The sequence below is a fragment of the Hyperoodon ampullatus genome, assembly GCF_949752795.1.
Source record: "Hyperoodon ampullatus genome assembly, chromosome: 14".
NCBI lineage: Eukaryota > Metazoa > Chordata > Mammalia > Artiodactyla > Ziphiidae > Hyperoodon > Hyperoodon ampullatus.
In genome coordinates this window covers 62,729,010-62,748,337 of record NC_136927.1, presented here as the reverse complement: position 1 = coordinate 62,748,337, position 19,328 = coordinate 62,729,010, and the positions used below count along the sequence as shown (strand labels likewise).

The following is a 19,328-nucleotide window of genomic DNA, read 5'->3' as shown; positions in this document are numbered from 1 at the left end:
GAGGACTGAACTGGGGTAGGAGACTCAGGGACAGCCCCTGGCCACCATGAATCTGAATCCAATGTGCGGGTTTGCTGGAGGAGGGTAGGTAGGCAGATCCATATGCCGTAGGGGCCTTTCCTCTAAGGGAAGTTTCTGGGAAACCTCTGGAAAGAATTCCTGGGGAAGAAGTCCTTCTGGATCACCCCAAGGACACACACTCTCCTTAGGATGAGGCTGCCCAGGGGCTGAGCTCATAGCCAGTGACCAGCAGAACTCAAGGCCTCAGATCCACCCCCATGGCCAGAGGCAGCCTTGCGTTTCCTCCATACACACTCCTGTTCGACTTGCTTGTCAGAAACCACTCAACAAAATCCAATTTATAGAGCCAGTATGAAATGGGGGAAAATTCCTCTAAACAAAAAATGCCTCTTTTCAAATCAGGAAGGAGGCAGGCCTGACAGCTGGGCATCCAGAAGAGCAGGCCCCTGCTGAGACCCAGATTTGAACCTTGTGGAAGTAAGCCCAGCCCGGACCTAGCATTTAGTTGGCATCTTTCCCCAGAAAGACCCACATCCCACCAAAGATGTCAGGGCTCAGTGTGCCCACTGAGAAATCTGAGGCCATAGAGATGCTGGCAGTGAGTTGTTGAGGGCCTACTGTGTGCTGGGTGCTGTACTATGTGCTCCTACATGGACTTGAACCCTCATAGCAACATCATGAGGTAAGGTGCTTTCTCACCTTACAGGTGAGAAAATTGAAACTCAGAGAGGTTAAGACATTTGGCCAAGGCCACACAGCTGGCAAAAGGGGGTGCAAGGCTCAGAGCCCTTGCTCTTAACATTTTGCTACAGAGGTGACTTGTGCCTAGAAGGGGCCTGAGGTGTAGGAGGGAGAACACTGGGTGAGGCAGGGCAGGGGCCTGGACCCCAGGCCTGGTTCTGCTGTCAACTGCCTGAATGAATCCTTGTCCCTCTCTGGGTCTCAATTTCCCCACTCCTGAAATGCAGCAAGCTGGTGCACAGGTTCACAGTGCCCATTAGCAAGTTAAAGGCACTGAGAAGTCCTGAAGTTAAAAAAAAAAAATAGTGAGTGGTTGACTTGAAGAGTTGACCAGCAAAAATAGTTACTTAATGGTTCACAAGGCCTCAAGGAGTATGACTTTGCTTCAGCCCCCTGTTAGTAAGTTAGTTAGTTGACAGCTATTAACGGGCCCTTTGGGAGATAAGAAGTGAATAAGGCATGTCCCTATCTTTGAGGAGCTCCTCATCTGGGGAGAAGGTAGCCAAATAGATGACAATAAGCAAATTATGTGGTCATTGACCTGAACGAGACCAGCTGGGGAGCTTGAGGTGCCCAGGGTGGCAGGGAGAGACGTCTCACCCTGCCTGGGGCATTCAAGGAAAATACGGCAGACAGGGTGCCAGTCAGATGGGGTTTTGAAAGGTGAGTAGGAGTTCGCCAGAAAGAATATTGAGGGCAGGGGGTTTAGGGAAGTCCCAGTGAGGGGAAGAGCATATATAAATTATAGTCACATAAAGGGTTCAGAGGAATGGAGTGTGGCTGGAGTGTGGCTGGCACAGAGAGGGATAGACCAGAACAGGATGGTGAAAGGCCTTGAATGCTGAGTTGAGGACTTTGACTTTATTCTGGGGAATGACAGAGGTCATGAGTAAGAGAAGAGACCCTTTGGGTTGGGGTGGAGGGCAAGACATACAGACCAGCAGACCAGTGAGGAGGTTGGTATAGCTGTCTGGGCCAGACCAGAGGAGGCCCAAACTGCATTGCACAGATGGTACATCTGACAAGGATCTTTGGGTTACAAGAAATCCAGCACAAAGAGACCTAAGTGAAAATAAAAAGGGCCTCCAGGCACGACTGAACCAAGGGGCTCAAGTAATGTTGTCAGAAATCTGGCCACCATCACGGTGGTCAAGGGGATGGGCTGTTTTTGATGGCCAGGGTTCAGGTCTGTCCTGCTCCAGCTGCACGCTCTAAAGACGGGGAAGGGGCAGCTTCTCAAAGGCATTTCAGATTACCAGGAGAAGAACGTTGCTAGGCAGGTGAAAGCAACAGCCGACCACCGTGGATGGCGAGTGCTTGTGGCTTTTAGTGGAGGATGGGCCCTTGCCCAGCCCAGGTCTCTGAGGCTGAGGCATAGAAGCGAGGCTTGGTGTGGTCAGGGCAGGCTTCGTGGAGGAAACAGGTCTAGGAGTGAGGCCTGAGCAGTGGGTAGGATGCAGGAGTTGGGATCTGGGAGAACAGAGGTACGGAGGTGAGAGCAGTGAGCATGCCAGGCCCAGAGGGCTGGTGGAGGGAGTGGAGGCAGGTGAGGCTGGAATTAGACGTTAGAGGCCCTTGAGTGCCAGTCCTCCTCTGGCCTAACTGGCCAGCCTCTTAGAATATACAGGTCAGGGGGAAATGGTGGCTTCATTGCTCAGCAACACCCCCCGCACCTCCCCACCACCCGCTCCCCATGGCCCACCCAGGGAGGCCCAGAGCTGGCCAGGCATTCAAAGCCCCCACATGCTCACTGCCCCCTACTGGGCCCCTCTGCTCTCCCAGGTGGGCCTGCGCGCCACACACAAAACCCACCAGTCCCTTTTCCACCTTCAAACCTTTTCTCTGGCTCTTTCCCTGCCCTAAAATATACCTCCCTTTGGTATTTCCACACATCCTCTGAAAGGCAGTTAAAGGCCTTGGTCTCCAGGAAGATTCAGTGGAATGGGTCTCTGCTCTCTTTGACCTTGCAGTGCTCCTTATTTAGGGTATTTACATGCCCCTTAGGCCAGCCAGCCTGATGGGGGCAGGGTGGCGGTAACATATGCGTGGGCTTTGGAGCCAGTCAGATCTGGGTTCAGGCTGCCACTCCCTAGCTATGTGACCTTGAGCACATCATCTGATGTCTCCTTGGTGACATTTTCTGACCTATAGAATATGAACAAGGCCTATTCATATTAGGCTTAAATGTGGTTATATGTGCAAAGTTCCTGGCACACAGTAGGCCCGTAGGCAGCTGTCACTATTTCTGTGGGTGTTCAAACGATGAATGATGTCTCTCTCACCCTCTATCAGCTCTGGTCAGACAAGGAACTCACCTGTTTTTTTTCCCAGGCCCCCAGTGCCTAGCACATAGTAGGGGATTTTTAAGGGCTGACCTATCAGTTTTCCTGGGCTATGCAGACCCACTCTCCCCACCTGCTCCTCCTGGGTGAGGCTGGGGGTAGGCCCCCGTGGCCCCACACCTGCTCCCTGAGGCTGACCCGGCAAGCTGCTAGGTGCCAGCATCCAGCATCAATAAATTACTGGCGAGTTCAGGTGACGGGACAGATCCAGTGTCAGCTGCCTCTGTGTCCTACAGGAAGGCTCAGGCCCTGGGTATCCCCCTCTGTGAGCCTCCCCACCTAAGGGCTCCATCAGAATAACAGAGTTGCCCACAGGGCACCTACTGTGTGCCAGGCCCCATCTGGGCATTTTGCACCACATTGATGTCCCACAATGATGCTGCAAAGTAGATACTAGCTCCATTTTACAGATGAGGAAACTGAGGCTCAATGAAGGGAAGTGACTTGCAGTAGACAAAATTAATAACAGAAAGAAAAGCCTTCTTCCTTTTCAAGTCAACATAAATCTTTGTGGATATCATTGCAAATTTTAGTTATAATGTGTGTGCATGCAAACACACACACACACACACACACACACACACACATGGGTTTCTTCATTCACTCATCTATTCAACAAATATGTATTGAACACCTACTATGTGCCAGGCTGTTCTCAGTGTTGGAGATACTACAGTCAACAAGACAAAATCCCCACCTTTTTGACACATTGCAGTGCATGAGATGAACAGAAACAAATAAATACACATTATAACAGAAGGTGGTGCTGAGTCTATGAAGATGAATAAAGTAGGGCAGGGGATAGAGAGAGGCACTGGGGATTATTTTTGAAAGGGTGGTCAAGGAGGGCTCGGCTGGGGCAGTGACATTTGAAGGAAACCTTTATCTCTTTATGCTTTAGTTTTTGGAAAGGGAGATGCTGGACTCAAGGGCTTCCTAAACTCTGCGGGAAGGTGGGTTGGTGTTTCCCACTCAGGTGTGGTTCCACGGCCAGGGCCACTGTAGGTGTGGAGACATTTTTCTCCTTCCCCTTGTCTTCGCCCTGAGTGCCTCCGTCCAGGGAACTCTTAGGGCAGGGTTTCTCAGAAGATGCTCATCTGAGCCCCCTTCATGTATTCTCATGGCAGCTTTTTGTCTTCTAATTCTCAACACATTTGTCATGATTTTTTCAAAGTCAGCTGGTCCCTGAGTGTCATGAGGGCTGGGGCCAGGCCCATCTTGTTTATGGCTGTGATCCCGACACCAGGCACAACATCTGACGCACAGAGGCTACTCAAACAACCGCCGGAATGAATGGCAGATGGACATGGTGATAACTGGAGCTAACATTTATTGAGTGCTTATTCTCACAACAGCACTGTGAGTTAGGTATAATTATTATCCCCATTTTATCGGTTTTGAAAACTGAGGCTTAGAGAAATCAAGTCACCCATGGCAGGTCACTCAATGGCAGAGCCTTCTAAGGAGGAGCACATAAATGCTCACAAACTGATTGATTATGGGGGAGGCAGAGTAGTGTGGTGGGAAATGCTGCAGTGGTCAGTCTGAGATGTGCATTTTGAGAACCAACACATTCATTCATTCCTTCATTCACTCATTTATTTAATAATTATTAAACCTCAGCCCGTGTGCTGGGCACTGGTGGGTACGGGTAACCAGGCAATCATGATATTGTGTGGTCAAAGCCAGGATGGGGAAAGCCCAGGGGTCTGTGAGCAGCCATGGAAGCCCCTGAACCACACTGTGTGAGGTGGACCTGAAGCAGCAGGTCGCTGTGACCCAGCAGACCACAGGGGGAGATGCTTGTGGGGGTGGGGGGAATGGCCGCATAGTCCTCGATGGAAGTGGCACAAGTGCCTGACAGTGGAAACCACCCTCCCCCCAGCTGCCCCAAGGCTCCGGGACCTCACTGCTTCTCCCAGCCTTTGGTGGACAGGCCTCCGTGGGGGCCTGAGTCACTCTGCCGCACCCCAGGCCTGGAACTCCGCCGCACCCCAGGCTGGGTTGGGGCCACCTCACCTCCAAATTGCAGGCATTCCCATTCATCTGGGCCCAGGGTCAGAGCTCAGTGATCTGGGCCAAACCAGCCAAAGGCCAGGTGCCCTGCTCTGCTGGTAGCCCTGAGCCTCTTCCCTTCTGTGGGACTCAGTTTACCCATCTGTAAAGGGCAGAGGTTAGACTGTATGATTTCTACAGACCCTTTCTCACTTAAGCTCCTGTGACCCAGTACATTACTGTCAGTATTGGAAGTGGACATGAGCCCTGGTGGTCCGGACTCCTGTGGACATCTGGACTCCCAGCCTCCCCTGGACATCTGGATTAAGGATAAAAAAAAATCCAGGGATCCAATAACCCACGATTAATGGAGCAGCCTACTTTGTCCTTTTGGCAGCTGTCTGGAATGAGAAGAAAGGAGGAGCAGTTTCCCCCTAGGACCATGATTGTCCATCCACTTCCCTGCTCTTATCCACTAGTTGGGCATTGTGAGAAACTTACCTTCCACCTAGCGTGCTCTGGGGCAGGACCCTTGCTAAAGGATGCCATTGACACAAACAAGCCAGAGGTCCAGGGAACTGCTTCCGCAGAAGTGGAGATGGGTTGCAGTAGGCCATGCTCATCCTTGACTCAGCCCCCTCCACTCTTTTCCTAGCACCCCTTGGGGCAAGAGGCTGAGATGTGCCTGGTGTAGAGTGAGCTGACACATGGGAGGAGAAACCAAGGCCCCTGACCTCCAAGCCCCTAGATCACAGACCCCTGGGCCACTCTAGCTGCCCTCCAGTCCTCTCTACTCCTCAATCTCTCCCCTGTTTAAAACTCACCAAAGGCCTCCCAGCACATCTAGACTGAAATCCAAGGTTTCTCCCATGGTCTCCTGCCCTCTAAGCCCTCCTCATTTACTTCACTCTAGCCACACTGGCCTCCTTCCAACTTCTGGAAAATACCAATCTCTTTCCCACCTCAGGGCCTTTACACATGCTGTTCCCTCTGCCTGGAATGCTCTTCCCTCAGAACATAGCATGGCTGGCTCCTTGTCACTTACATCACTGCTCAGATCTACCTTCTCAGAGGAGAATTTCCTGATCCCCCTAAGAACAGCAGTCCCTCTTGTCCATTATTTGCTATCACAGCTCCCTATTTCCATCATGGCCCTTTCCCTAAGCTGTAATTATTGATAGTTGGTTTGTTCAATGGCCCTCTTCCCCACCCAGCGGTAAGCTCTAAGAGGGCAAGGACCTTGGGGATCCCGTGGCTATATTCCAAGCACCTAGTGTATAATGGCTTCTCAAGAAGTGTTTGTTGATGGAATGAAACACAAAAAGTATTAACAAAGTTCATCTTCCTCCTTGAATATTTTGCAGCTTCTATGGAGGTGAAAATGGCATTTATTGGGCACCTGTTAAATATGCCAGCCTCTCTCACATACATTATTCTGCTGAACCTTTACAGTCTGTCCATTATACAGATGATGAAGTTGGGGTTCAGTGACCTGCCAGAGGTCATCCAGCAAAGGGTGGGTTGATGGGTTCATTTAGTTGGGAAGCAGTCAACTGGGATCTCTGGGCATGAAGAATGCCATGGCAAATGGTAGTTAGGATTCAACCTCAAGTCTGTTTGACTCCAAGCGAAGCCTACATTCTTTTTTTTTTTTTAACTTTTTATTTTCTATTGGAGCATAGCCGATTAACAGTGTTGTGATAGTTTCAGGTGCACAGCAAAGGGACTCAACCATACATATACATGTATCCATTCTCCCCCAAACTCCCCTTCCATCCAGGCTGCCACATAACACTGAGCAGAGTTCCCTGTGCTATACAGTAGGTCCTTGTCGAAGCGTACATTCTTTTCATCGTACTACGCCTTCTGTCACACTAGAACTCAGCTCAAGATTAACAACAGATTTTTAGGTTCTGGAAGGCAGGCAAAGACCCAGACTGCATGGAGAGGTGGTCTGGCTTAGTGGTTATTGGTGTGTCTTGGAACTGGACACAGACCCGGGCTCAAACGGGGGGGGCCCACCACCTAGGCACCAGGGCACCCTTGCTGAAAGTAATCATTAGCATTGCTAGGCTAGAGCACCTTTGTTCTCAGGAAGAGAGTCAACTGTGGGGTTATGTGTCAAGGGCTGTATTGGAAAAGTCAGGGAGTGGGCTTCTAAATCATGCAGAAGCCCCTCCTCCCCCACCCCCAGGGGTGGGGCTGTATGGCCTTTGGGTAGTGCCTTGCCCTCTCTGAGCCCCAGGGGTCATCTCTGAAAAATGGGCATGGCAGCATGGAACCAAATAGAGGCTCTTAGGAAGATAAAGAGGAAAAACGAGTGTGGAGTTGTTGGTATATATAAAGTAACATAGAAATGTAAATTATCTAAAAATAAATCTATGTGAAATGCAGAGAGAGGTTGGGACTTGGAAGACCTCTGGGGTTCTTTTGGCAGTTTTTGGCACCTACTGTGTGCCAGGTGCTGTGCTAGGGCCTGGGGTATAGGGGTGAGTCAGACATGAACCCTGAGCATCTGGAGCTCCCAGTCTACTGGGGGACGTGAGCCAGCCACATACTGTGTGGGTATCCCTCCCAGCGGGATGTCAGGGGGAGTCTTCACGTGTGATGTGGTAGCAGGAGCCAGACCGACCTGAGCCAGAACCCTCCTCTCCTTCCCGCGTGACCTTGACCAGGTCAGGCCACCTCTCCAAGCCCCAGGCCTTCATCTGTAAAACGGGCCAGTCTCCTTTGCCGCTCAGAGTTGCCAGGACCTGGCACTCTGTAGGTACCAGGGTGGGGGACCTTGGGATGAGGGTAGCCAGGAGTTCCTGGGCAAAAAATGGTCCTGCACTGGGCAAAATCTGGGACTCAGGCGTGGGTGGTGACTTGCTTGCAGGAGTGGCCTGGGGACATTGAGGGTGGAAGAGAAGCAGCAGGAGGAGAAGCTCAGCAATTTCTCAAACCTGTTAAGCAAAGGAGGGCAGATATCCCGGGGAACTGGCCTGTGTCTTTATTTATGTTAGTAATCTCATTAAGGGGAAGGGGACCGGCTCTACCCAAGGTCAGTCCTGCCCGGGGAGGAGCGGGATGGTATATCCACTTGAGTTTACTCAGCCAGTGATTCTAGGCCAAGGTGCACCCAGGAAGGCAGGGTGTCTCGGGATGAATTTGTGGGTGTGTTGAGCGTTGCTCCAAGCCTTGGTGGGGCTGGCCTGAGTGAGGCCACCGGTCAATGTTGACGACTTCTCTGGGGCCTGGCGCTGTCCCAGACCAGTGGCGTTAGCAGAACCAAGACAGGCCAAACTTCGGGGAATTCAGGTGAGGTGAGAGGGGAGGAAGTTTGGGGGCCTCCGAAGGGCGGCGGTTTGGGGTTCCCCGGGGGAACACTGCTCTTCTGGCGCCGGGCTCGCACCGGAGAGGTCAGGCCAGTCTCCGAGAGGAAGGGAAGGGGCCCTGCCCTGTACCACCAGCGCCAGGCTAAAATCGGGCGGGGCCGCCCGGGGAGGCCGGGACGCCTGCGGCCGGGCGGGGTCTGCGCCCTACTCCCTGCGAGGCCGCCGGGTCCGGGCTGAGAGCGGCCTGCGAGGCTCGGGGCCAGGCCCGGCCAGAGGGAACTCGGTCCCTGGGCTGGGCACTGCGCGCCTGCGGCTCTTGCCCTACCGGCGGCTGCGGGCGCGGCGGCCCCCGCGCCCCCAGGGGCCTGGCCAGGGCGGGGGCTGGGCCCCGCGGGCGGGCGCGGGAAGGGGGGCGGCGGCGAAGGCTGCGACGCTCTAACAGGTGGGATCCCGCGGCGTGGTGGAGGCGGGCGCGGGAGGAGGAGGAGGAGGAGGAAGAGCAGCGGCAGCGGGAGCCTGAGCAGGAGCAGGATGAGCCGCGCGAGCTGACAGCCGCCGCCGCCGCCGCCGCCCGCGCCCAGGCTCGGTCTCGCTCTCCGCGCCCGGGGCCGCTCCCCGCCTCCCGCCTCCCCCGGCCGCCCGCGGGGCGTCCCGCCCCCTCTGCACCTCCGGGCCCGGAGCTGCCTCCATCGCTCCTGCATCCCGGCCGGGGGGGAGGAGGAGGCGGAGCAGGAGGCGAGCCGGAGCCGCCGCCGCCAACGCCGCCGCCGCCGCCGCCGCCGCCGCCCGAGCAGGACAGAGCGCGCCGCAGCCCCGCGCGTCCGGCCGCCGCCCGTGCCCATCAAGCAGCCGCGCCGGAGCTACACCGCGGGACAGCCCGGGCCGCGGCGCACCCCGGCTCGGCCCAGCCCAGCCCAGTCCCGGCACCGGGCGGCCCGGCGGCCGGCCCGCCCCCGAGGGCGCCGGGCGCGCCGGGAGGATGCCGAAACCGACGCTGCTGCTGCGCGGGGGCTGGGAGCGCGAGCGCAGCCCCGGGGACTCGGAGCTGGGCCGCCAGTTCCGGGACTGGTGCCTGCGCACCTACGGCGACTCGGCCAAAACCAAGACGGTGACACGCAGCAAATACCAGCGGATCGCCGAGGTCCTGCAGGGCGGCGGCGGGACCGGCGCGGGCAGCGGCCCGGCAGCCGGCGAGAAAGGCAAGTTCCAGTTCTGGGTGCGCTCCAAGGGCTTCCGCCTGGGCAGCGGCCGGGAACCCAAGATGGGCCAAGTGGTGTATGTGCCGGTCAAGACGGGCTCGGTGAGTGCGCGCGCGGCGGCCGCGGGCCGGTCCCGCCGCGGGGCTCGGGGCGGGCGGGCGGGGGCGGGGTGGGGGTGTGGATGTGTGTCCGAACGTGTGTCCCTGAGGTTGTCCCTGGGTCTGGCCCGACCGAGGCGCACGCGTCCCTGCTCACCCGCCAGCCCCAGCCAGCCCGGGCAGCGCTCCGGGTTCGGGGCGTCCCTGCCCCCCTCTGCGCTGCTGCCCGGGCCGTGCCGGGCGGGCTGTCCCGGGCTGCTCACCCCAGCATGTTCCGTTCTCCCGTCCCCTCCCCCCGCCAGCAGGCGGCTGCTCAGAAGCCCGAGCCTCCCCCCGCCCGCCCCGGGGCTGCCTGTCCCGGGCGCCTCGCGCTCCCGCCCCCGGGCCGGCTGGGCGGTGTGGTGTGTGTGTGTGTGTGTCTCTCTCTGTGTGTGTGTGTGCGTGCGTGTGTATGTGTGTGTGGAGGGTGGTGCCGCGAGGGCGGGGGGGCAGGGGCAGCCACGGGACGGGGAGTCAGCTCGGCTTCCCAGCGCCAGGGGAGGGGGCCCGCCCGGGCACTGTCTACCCGACCCCACCCGGGGCTGGCCCGGGGAGGGGCAGCCCGAGCCGCAGCCTGGCGCAGGAGCAGCCTCCCGCGGGTGGGTGGGGCGCCCCCTCCGCCCCCCGGGCCCCTCGCTCCCCCCTCCCTGGGACGGGGGCGGCCTGACCTATCCATCCCCTCCCCTCCCCCGTCCCCGGGGCCGGCCCGGTCCGGGCGGGGTGGCGTGGGGGAGGGGACGGGGAACCGCAGCCGCCGACAGGGAGGAGGCGGGCGGCCGGGCGGGGGCGTCCCCTCCGGCCCGGGGCGCCCTGGAGAGGGCGTGCGGCGTGGGCCCCGCGGCTCCCCCGCCGGGACCTCATTGTTCTGCAGCGGGTGGGGGCTGGGGGGGCGGCTGCTCCCGGGGTGCTGCTGAGCTTTGAACTTTCCGTCGCGGAGACCCTCCATTAGTGCGTTCAGCCCCTGGCCCGGCCGGGCCAGGCCAGCCTCCCTCCCTGCCCCCTTCGCTCCCTCCCCGGCCTCGCCCGGCCCGAGCGAGCGAGCGGGGCCGCCCCGCGCCGGCCTCCCTCCCTCCCTCGCTCCCCCGCTCCCCGCTCCGTGCTCCTCCCCCGTCCGGCCCGCCCGCCCCGCGCTCAGCCCAGTCCCCGGCCGGAGCGGGCTCTTCACACACAATTGATTCGGTCGTTACGAAAAGTGCACTTGTCCCCTCCCCCTCCCCCTCCGGCAGCCGCCCGGGCCCGGCCCGCGGGGTGAGGGGGCCGCGAGGGAGGGAGGCGGGAGACGGGGAGCGGATCCGGAGGCGCCTCCCCCCTCGCCCAGGGGACGGGGCTGCAGGCCGCGGGGAGTGGGGAGCGGTGAGCGCAGAGGGCGGGCGGCCCATCTGCGAGGAGCGCTGATAACCGCGCCGCTGCCGCTGCGGCCGCCAGCGGCCCATCTGCGCCGCTGCCGCCTCCGGCCGGACACAGAGCAGGGGGCCGGGCCGAGGGGCGCGCTGGGACCGCATTCCCCGGGGGAAGCCTGGGGTAGTGTCCCACCCTGAGCGAGTCGGGGACCTTCCAGCCTAAATCAGTGCTCTCCGCCAAACGCGGGGAGTCTGGGTCATTGTCCCCCCTCCCCCGATCGAGTCAGGGACCCCTCCCCGAGCCCAAATTGGTGCCCACTCTCCCACACGGGGAGTAGGGGTCATTGCCTCTCCCCAGCCTAGGTCAGCCCTCCCCACTCTGCCAGTTGCTAACCCCCTTCGGTTCTCCTCCATGTTGGGCTAGTGCCCCCAGCCTAAGTGTGGTTTTTCGAGGTCAGTGACCCACCAGATGGTTGGCTGGGTCCACACCCCCTACCCTGGGTCATTGCCCTCAGCCATCCAGGCTTCCCAGGTCAGTTAGTGCTCCTCACCCCCATCCCATCCTGGTTATCCCTCCCCAGGGAGCTGGGAGTCTTGGCCCAACCTCCTTCTTGCCTGAGGCAGGAGCCCCCACTCCACTGGCTCCTGGAGTTGGGAGGGCAGGTGACCCTCAGACGGGGCAGCTAGCTCACCGGTTCTCTGAGCTGGTCGACCTCTCCCCTAGGGAGTGGGCATGATGGGGCCGTCAGTCCCCCTACCCCCTTAGCCAGAGAGCTGTCAAGGCGGAGCAAGTGAACACACACCCACCCAGGCCACATGCAGAAATTGGGTGCTAGGCCTGGGCCCCAGGTCCTGCCAGCCTTCGGATCCTCTGTGAGGCCCACGCCGACCCGCTTTGCCTGGCAACAGGGGCCTTGAAAGACTCCACCCTAGCTCCCAGACCAATAATAAGCCCTCCCAAGGGACCACCTGCCTGGGAGGCAGAGAAAGGGAACCCAGGCCTCCCTGCCCAGGCTGCCAGGGGGACGACAAACACAACAGACGTGCCCTCCTGCGACAGCCCGCCCCTCAAGCTACCCACGCCCACCTGCCTGGCCTGCTGGTCCCCAGGGAGCCCGTTAGTTACCTGCACTCGCCCAGTCAACTGGAGCCAGCCGCAGGAGATGCCCGGAGTCCTGCCACCCCCAGCTCCAAGCACCTTCCTGGGGCTCAGTTATTATTTTTACATTTCCATTTTCCTTTTCACTGATCTAAGAGGAACAAATCCTGCTGGGAATTCTGGGGCAGCCATGGACTCTTCCTGGGAGGAGCTGAATGGGACCTTCTTTGAAAGGTGCAAAGGATATCCCCTACCTTCACTGGCTTTTACACACACACACACACACACACACAGTAAAGTTATCATTGCCTCTGGTGGCAGTTGGGAGATATCCTGTAGTTTTGTCCTGGGTGGGTTTTTGTGAAGGTCATTGGGCCACAAACCTTTGTCTGAGACATTTGCTTGGCATCCACAGGCCTTGTGGGGGCACTGGGGCATTGGAGTGGGTTGGACTCAGAGCCTGCTCCCTGGGCACCCAGCTGCTGGGGGTGGGGGTGGGCATAGCTCAGGATCCGATCAAGAAGCCCATGGAGGCTCCAAGGGAGGGCAGGCAGGCAGGCAGAGCAATTTCGGCCAAGAGGGGGTATGGGAGTTGTGTCATGCAGCTGTAGAACAAGGGCCCCCTGCGCCCCTGCGTGGGCTTAGGTCCCCAGGGTGGCCATGGTATGTCATCTCCCTTCCATGTTGCTCTCTGGCTGCCCCCTGCGTGGGCCCCCTTCCCTCTTCCCACAGCCATATGTGGTGCTGCGGTTGGGGCCCTTCCGAGTCCCGGCCGTGGAGGGTCGATGATCTGACACCACTTGTCCCGTCCCATCTGGCCCTGAGCTTTTCTGGGTGTGTGTGACAAAGGCTTAATCTGTCCGGACGGGCCCAGGGCGGAGAGGAGGGCGCGGGGAATTACACTCTGCGGGGCCTCCTGCAGCTGGGGCCCGCTTGGGGGGCGGGGCGGGGCGGGGCGGGGCGGGGGTCGAGCAGAAGCCAGGGCATGGTGTGTTGGGGGGGAGGCAAGTTGGTCTTCGGTTTGCAGGTTGTCACAGGAAATAGATGTGGAGGCGGAGGGCTGAGGGGAGGAGGGCGGAGTCCTCCACCGGGCAGCACGGGGCGCTCCTGGGGACAAGATCTTTCTGTGACAAGAGCCAGCCGGGCCTCCTGACTGGGCAAAGCCTGGTTAGGATTTATTATTTCTTGCGTTTGGCCTGTTCTGGCCTCTGTGGCTGCCAAGCCCGGGGTGAGGGGGCGGGTGGGAAGCAAACCCTTTGCCAACGAGACCCTCCGATTCCATTCCAGCCTCAGCCCCAAAGTGGACCAACCCCTTTCCTTTTCCTCTGGTCTCTCGGAACGAGGCTGTCCCGGCGCCTGCAAGGGCCACTGGTTATGTCTGGGGTGGGGCCCCGGACCATCTGTCAACTCCCAGGACCAGAGAGCCCTCAGGCTCTTTGAAGATAGATGTTCTCAGCCCAACTCTACCATCTTCCGGATGGGAAAACTGAGGCCCTGAGAGGGGAAGTTTCCATTGGTGGGGAGCTGGGCCTGGAACCAAGATCTCTGCGCTCCACTGAGGCTTCTCCGTGGGCCCATCACATGCCAGGAATCCCCCCATTAGAGCCCCGTCCCCCGAGGGGGAAACGCCAGATTGCCAAACTCCGCTCTCAGCACTGGGCTTTTGCGAGCCAGACCCCAGGTGTTCCGCTGGCCAAATTGACTAATGGTGGTCTTTTCCCAGTTTGCAGACAATGTTCATTTAGCGGAGAGCATTTTCACAGTCTTCAGCCTTTCTCCCCAGAGCTTTTGTGTAAACCTTTGGCACCTGCGGCCGCTGGTCTGGGCAGGAAATGGCCTCTGACTTAGCACAACATAATATATGCTGTGACCTTCAGTTGAATACCTCAGTATTTCCTACTTTTCTCTAAATTGTCACCATAGTGACCCTTTCTGAGTCACCTACCGTGTGCCTGTCCCTGTGCGTCAGGTTCTCACAGCGGCCCAGAGGTCACTGCCATCCTTCAGATGAGTAAACTGAGGCTCAGGGAGGTTTGGAACTTCCCTAAGGCCTCACTGCTGATGGGGCACGCTGAGCTGGGGTGCTGTCTGTACACCCCTCTCTTCTGACCCTCTCTGGATGTCTTACAGCCTGATCTGCTTCATAGGGCTTTTCATGACAAGCTTTCAGTCCATTACACCCTAATCTGAATTAGTGCGGAAGAATCCTCTAGTCAAGATGTCTGTAATCACAGACTGGTGCTTGAGGCAGGATTGGCTCAGTGTATGGTGTCTGGGACTTGCCTGGGGCGCGCAAGGATGGGTATGGGGTGAGGAGAAGGGAGGAGGCCTCTGTTGTCCTGGGTCCTGGGGGCTTTCAGGGAGAAGGTTGGCAATGACACGGGCCCTGTTTGGATTTCTCATGAATGGCAGAAGTGGGCTATTTTGTTAATTAAGCCTCAGTGATATGGGTGAATGTGGTCTTGGGGTCTCGGCGGGGGGGGGGGGCTGCAGTTTGGAGCCCGGGTGATTGCTGGTGGATCAGGCTCTGCCTTCCCGGGGCCTCTCCTCCGGAGCCTGGGTCACTTTCTGCTGGTGGTGGGGGCAGCATGCCCCACTCGTCCTTGGGCGAGGCTTGGCATGAACATTCTCTCCTTCACTACAGGCTGCCTTCCCATCCCTGAGCGTCTGGGAGTCAGGAGGTCCAATTGGGACCCTAAAAACCCTGCTGGGAGGATGGGAGGTGGGGGGGCCTGTGGCTGGGGCTGCCCAGGGACAAAGGTCAAGGGTCCAACCCAGCCTCAGGTAAACCTGGGCTTCTCCAAGCCAGCTCTTAACTTAGAGGCTGTAGGACCGATTGAGTACCAGGCACATGCACGTGCACTCCTGGGCTAGAGCATGTGTGCGCATGTGGGTGTGCATGCAGGAGTGTGGCTGTGTGGGCCTGAGTGTGCCTGTGCCTGTCCATGTGCAGGCTGGGGATGCTTGTGGGCCTGGGGCAGTGTGTGTGTGTGTGTGTGTGTGTGTGTGTGTGTGTGTACAGGTGGAGGGGGACTGCATGTTTGTGATTGTGAGTGGCTGTGTTGGCAGATGTGCAAGCACCTGGGGCGTGGGCATTGGCAGACCACGAGTGTGACTGCGTGTGCATGCCACATGTTCAGGATCCTATTGAAAAACATCCTGTCCTTCGGCAGTGAGGAGCTGACGGGGTGTCCTTCATGATAACCAAGTCAACCGGAGCTGCTGGCCTGGCCCCTTGCTGCTCCTGGGGTCTCAGCAGCTGCTGAAGCATAGTGTGAGGGAGGGAGTGGACACAAGAGGTGTTGCCATGTCCCTGTCCCCATGATAGTGGCCAAAGCACCTCCTTGTTTCCAGCAGCCTTCCTCCTCTTCCCCACCCATGCCAACTCTCTGCTCCACAAGGGCAACAGGTAAAACTTGTGACCTTTGCCATGGTGGCACTTACCGAGCCCAAAGCTAAGCCCCATGGGGGGCAGGGTGGGAGAGAGGCTTCTGAACTTGAAGTGAGGAGGCCAGGACCGATCCTAACGCACCCACTTTCTTGCCATGTGACCTCGGGCAAATAGCTTGCTTGACCTCTCCAAGTCTCAGTTTACTCATCTGGAAAATGGGCTCCAAAGCCCCACTTCCAAGAGGCTTGGCAAACTGGAAAAGGCTCTGTTGTCACTTCAGGAGGTCACTCTGCCAACCTCTGTCAAAGCCAGGCTGGGCCCTAGGCCCCAAAACAGGAGAAGGAGCCAAAGGCAGCTGGGAGAGGGCCCACCAAGGCGGGTGGCTTGTTAGAACAAGGACTTCTGAGTCCACTTTCTGCCCCTGGCCCCGCCTGACATAGAGCAGAGGTGAAGGACTTGGGGTGTGAAGCCACAGGGTCCTGGGTACAAATCCCAGCTCTGCTCTTCCACCCGTTTGGCCTTAGGATTATCAGCTCCATTTTACAGATGAGAAAACTACCTTCCTCCTAAGACTGGTATAAAGATGAATGCATTAATGCATATAGAGCCTTAAGAAGGTAGCAAGTCTTACAAAATGTTAGTTGCTATGTGATCTCACTGAGCCTCAGTTTCCTCATCTGGATTATGGGATGGAGATGAAATGTCCTGGATATTAAGTGGGATCATGGAAATAAAGCCCCCAGCCAAATCCCTGGCATGTAGTTGGTGGGAAGCAACTATTGGTTCCCTAGAGATTGTGTCTGGGTTATTTCTGTGTCTCCAGTGCCACTGGGGGCCTGGTTAATGTTGTACTGAATTACACAGAACACCAGCGAAGTCTTGGTGAGGGCCATAGGTGTGGCATGAGCCCCCAGGGCTGGGAACTTGAAGGCTCAGGGTCCCTCTCTGCCCCAGCTGGCTCCTGCCCTGCTCTGAGCCTCAGTTTCCCTAGTCATTGCACAGTGAAGCCTCCTGTGGCCCCTCCTGCCTTTGAATCCCTTCCTGGTGCTGGGGTTGCCCAATCCCAGAGCTCAAGGAGGGGTGCTGGAGAGGTGAGAGTGGGGGCTTTACCCAGGCCTGGAGGCACTCGCCAGGTGGGAAGGTAGAAGGGTGAGCTGCCCAGAGGCTTTTCACCACCCGACGCCCCACACACACCCCTGCCCCAGTCGCTGGCCAGGAGCCTGAGCTCCGGGCTCTGGGCTCTTCCAGAGAACACAGTGAAGCTGGTGTAATGACTGCCCCCCTGGGACAGGGGTCTGAGCGTATCTCTCAAGTTCTCAAGCCCCTGCCATGTGCCAGACACTCTATTTCATTTAATCTTCCCTGGATTCTGTGAGGTAGATGAGAATTTGGCATCAGAGAGGCCAGGGAACCTCCCCGAGCACCACAATGGGCAAGTGGCAGGGCCTGGGTTCCGTGGCTCTTTGACCCTCTCAGCTCTGGGGCACGGAGGTAGGGGCCCACAGGTGCCTTGGCTCTCCCCACCTCCCCACCCCAGGCTCACGGTGGCCCCTCATCTGAGGACACCCTACAAAAGCTTCCCAGAGCTCGAGGTAGCCCTCTTACCTGTCCGGACCCAGCCTGGTGGGAGACACATGCCACCCTTCCCCGTCGCCCACACCTTCACCCTCTCACCTCAACTGCAGCTACAGGCCCAGCCTGGCCTGGGCAGGCTGCAGGGGGCGGGGAGAGAGAGCAGTTGTCCTCTCCCCACAAGGTCAACGACTCCTGCAGCATCCAGTCCTCCCGGCCACCCTGGCACTCCAGGTTCCTCAGCCTCAGATGGAGGGGCTAAGGCCAAATGCGAAGGAGGGAGCTCCAGGTCCCACAGAGCACGAGGGCTGAGGGTGAGCCCATCCGGTTCCAAAGCCGGGGGTCATTCATTCATTCATTCATTCGCTTACTCACTCACTTATTTGCTCCTTTCACCACCCTCCGCGTCACAGTGGCTCCATCCTTCTCTGGCTCAGGCTACACCTGGGCATCATTTTGGACTCTTTTCACTTACCACCCCTCCCTCCCCATCCAACCATTTGCAAATTCTGTTGGTTCTACCTTCAAAATACAGCTCACATTTTACCTTCTCACCACCTCCACTGCCTCCAGCCTTGTCCAAGCCTGGAGATGCATCAGCCTCCCCACTGGGCTCCCTGTGTCCACGCTGCCCCCGTGTAATCCCCTGTGGCTCACACAACCAGCAAATCAGCAAAAGCAAAAAGCAAATCAGATTCTCTCCCTCCCCTGCTCAGAACCCTCTAAGATTCCCGTCTCACTCAAAGCAAGAGCCGGAGTCTTTCCTGAAACCTACAGGCCCTGCATGATCTGGCCCAGCTGCCTGCTGCCCTCACCACCCTCCACCCTCCCCTTGTTCATTCAGTGTCAGCCACACTGGCCTCCTTGCTATTCTAAAAACTACCTAACATGATCCTGCCCCAGGGCCCTTGCACTGACTGTTTCCCCAGCCTGGAACACTCTTCCCCCCAGATCTCTACATGGCTGTTCCCCTCCTTTTTCAGATCTTTGCTCAAGTGTCACCTCCTCAGAGAAGCCCTCCCTGATCACCCAGCCAGGACCACCTTAGGTTCCTTGGACCCTCTCTCTTTCTATTTAATTTTCTCTATAGCCCTTACCACCCTCTGACATTGTATTTTACTAGTTTATATATTTAGTATCTTTCTCCCCACAAGGCTATGATCTCTGCCAGGGTAGACCAGCCTGCTTGGTTCACTGCTCTATCCTCAGGGCCCAGAATAGCCCCTGCTCCTAAGGGACTCCCCATTGTGGGGGCAGCAAATGCCTTAGAGCAGGAGTCTGAGAGTCCTCCATGCCTTCTGCACTCAGAGGGCCTCAGGAGCCCCAAGGCCCAGACCCATCCTCCTGCCTGAGGGCGTCCAAGGAGTCCTCAGGGAGGCGACATTTGAGCTGGACCTTGAGGGCCAAAACAAATTGTTCAGCAAGAACAGAACACGGGGAAATCTCACTCCAGGGGGTGGGAATGTGAGCAAGGGCTGGGGGTGGGACAGGTTTTGGGGGGTCAGTGCAGGCTGTGTATGATGGTGACCGGGGCCACCTTCCTGGAGAAGCGGGTTCTACAGAGCATTTCAGATGCGGTGTGGGGGTGGGTGAATGGTCAGATCAGCTTGAGAACCACTTGGGGATCCTGAGTGGGATGAGCTGGTGAAATCACTTGGGGCCAAATGGAAGAGAAGGATCTGGAAAGCCACTCAGAGGAGCTGGTGCGTCAGAATCAAGGAGAGCTGGGAGTTCGCAGGAGGGTTTTTAAGTAGAGGGGAGAGAAGGTTAGATTCATGTTTTAGAAGGAGTCTCGGAATGCGAGATGTGGCAAGAGGAAGACGTGTTACAGAGAAGGAAAAACAGGAGGCTGGGAAATAGGCGCGGAGAGAGAAGCCCGGCCTGGGGCGAAGAGGAGGGGCTGGTTCCTTGGTAGGACAAGAGGTTGAGTGTCCGGGGCTGGATGACATGGGGAGGGGAGAGGGAGGCAAGGGAAGCTTGATGGTTGATAGTCACAGTTGACCCAGTATTCTTGGGTGGAAAGGGAGGCGTTTAGGAAACCAGGAACGCAGGCAGACACACACATCTGGGGTGATGGCCCAGGGGCAGGGTCCAGTGGGCGGAACCCAAGAGCTGTCCCCAAGGCTGGTAGCATGTGGCAGTGAGAGGCCATGGAGGAGACCTGGTGACTCAGG

General features: G+C 57.9%; 1 protein-coding gene across 2 annotated transcripts in view; it reads left to right on the top strand.

Moving 5' to 3' along the window:
* Positions 1-9,395: 9,395 nt before the first annotated feature.
* The window catches only part of NOL4L (nucleolar protein 4 like), a gene marked incomplete at both ends in the record, with an annotated part of 126,254 nt that continues 116,321 nt past the window's right edge, over positions 9,396-19,328 (top strand). For both annotated transcript variants that reach the window (XM_079720084.1, XM_079720083.1), the window contains one exon: positions 9,396-9,716. In XM_079720084.1, coding sequence (XP_079576210.1) covers positions 9,396-9,716 — 321 coding nt within the window. The remainder of the gene's footprint in view (positions 9,717-19,328) is intronic.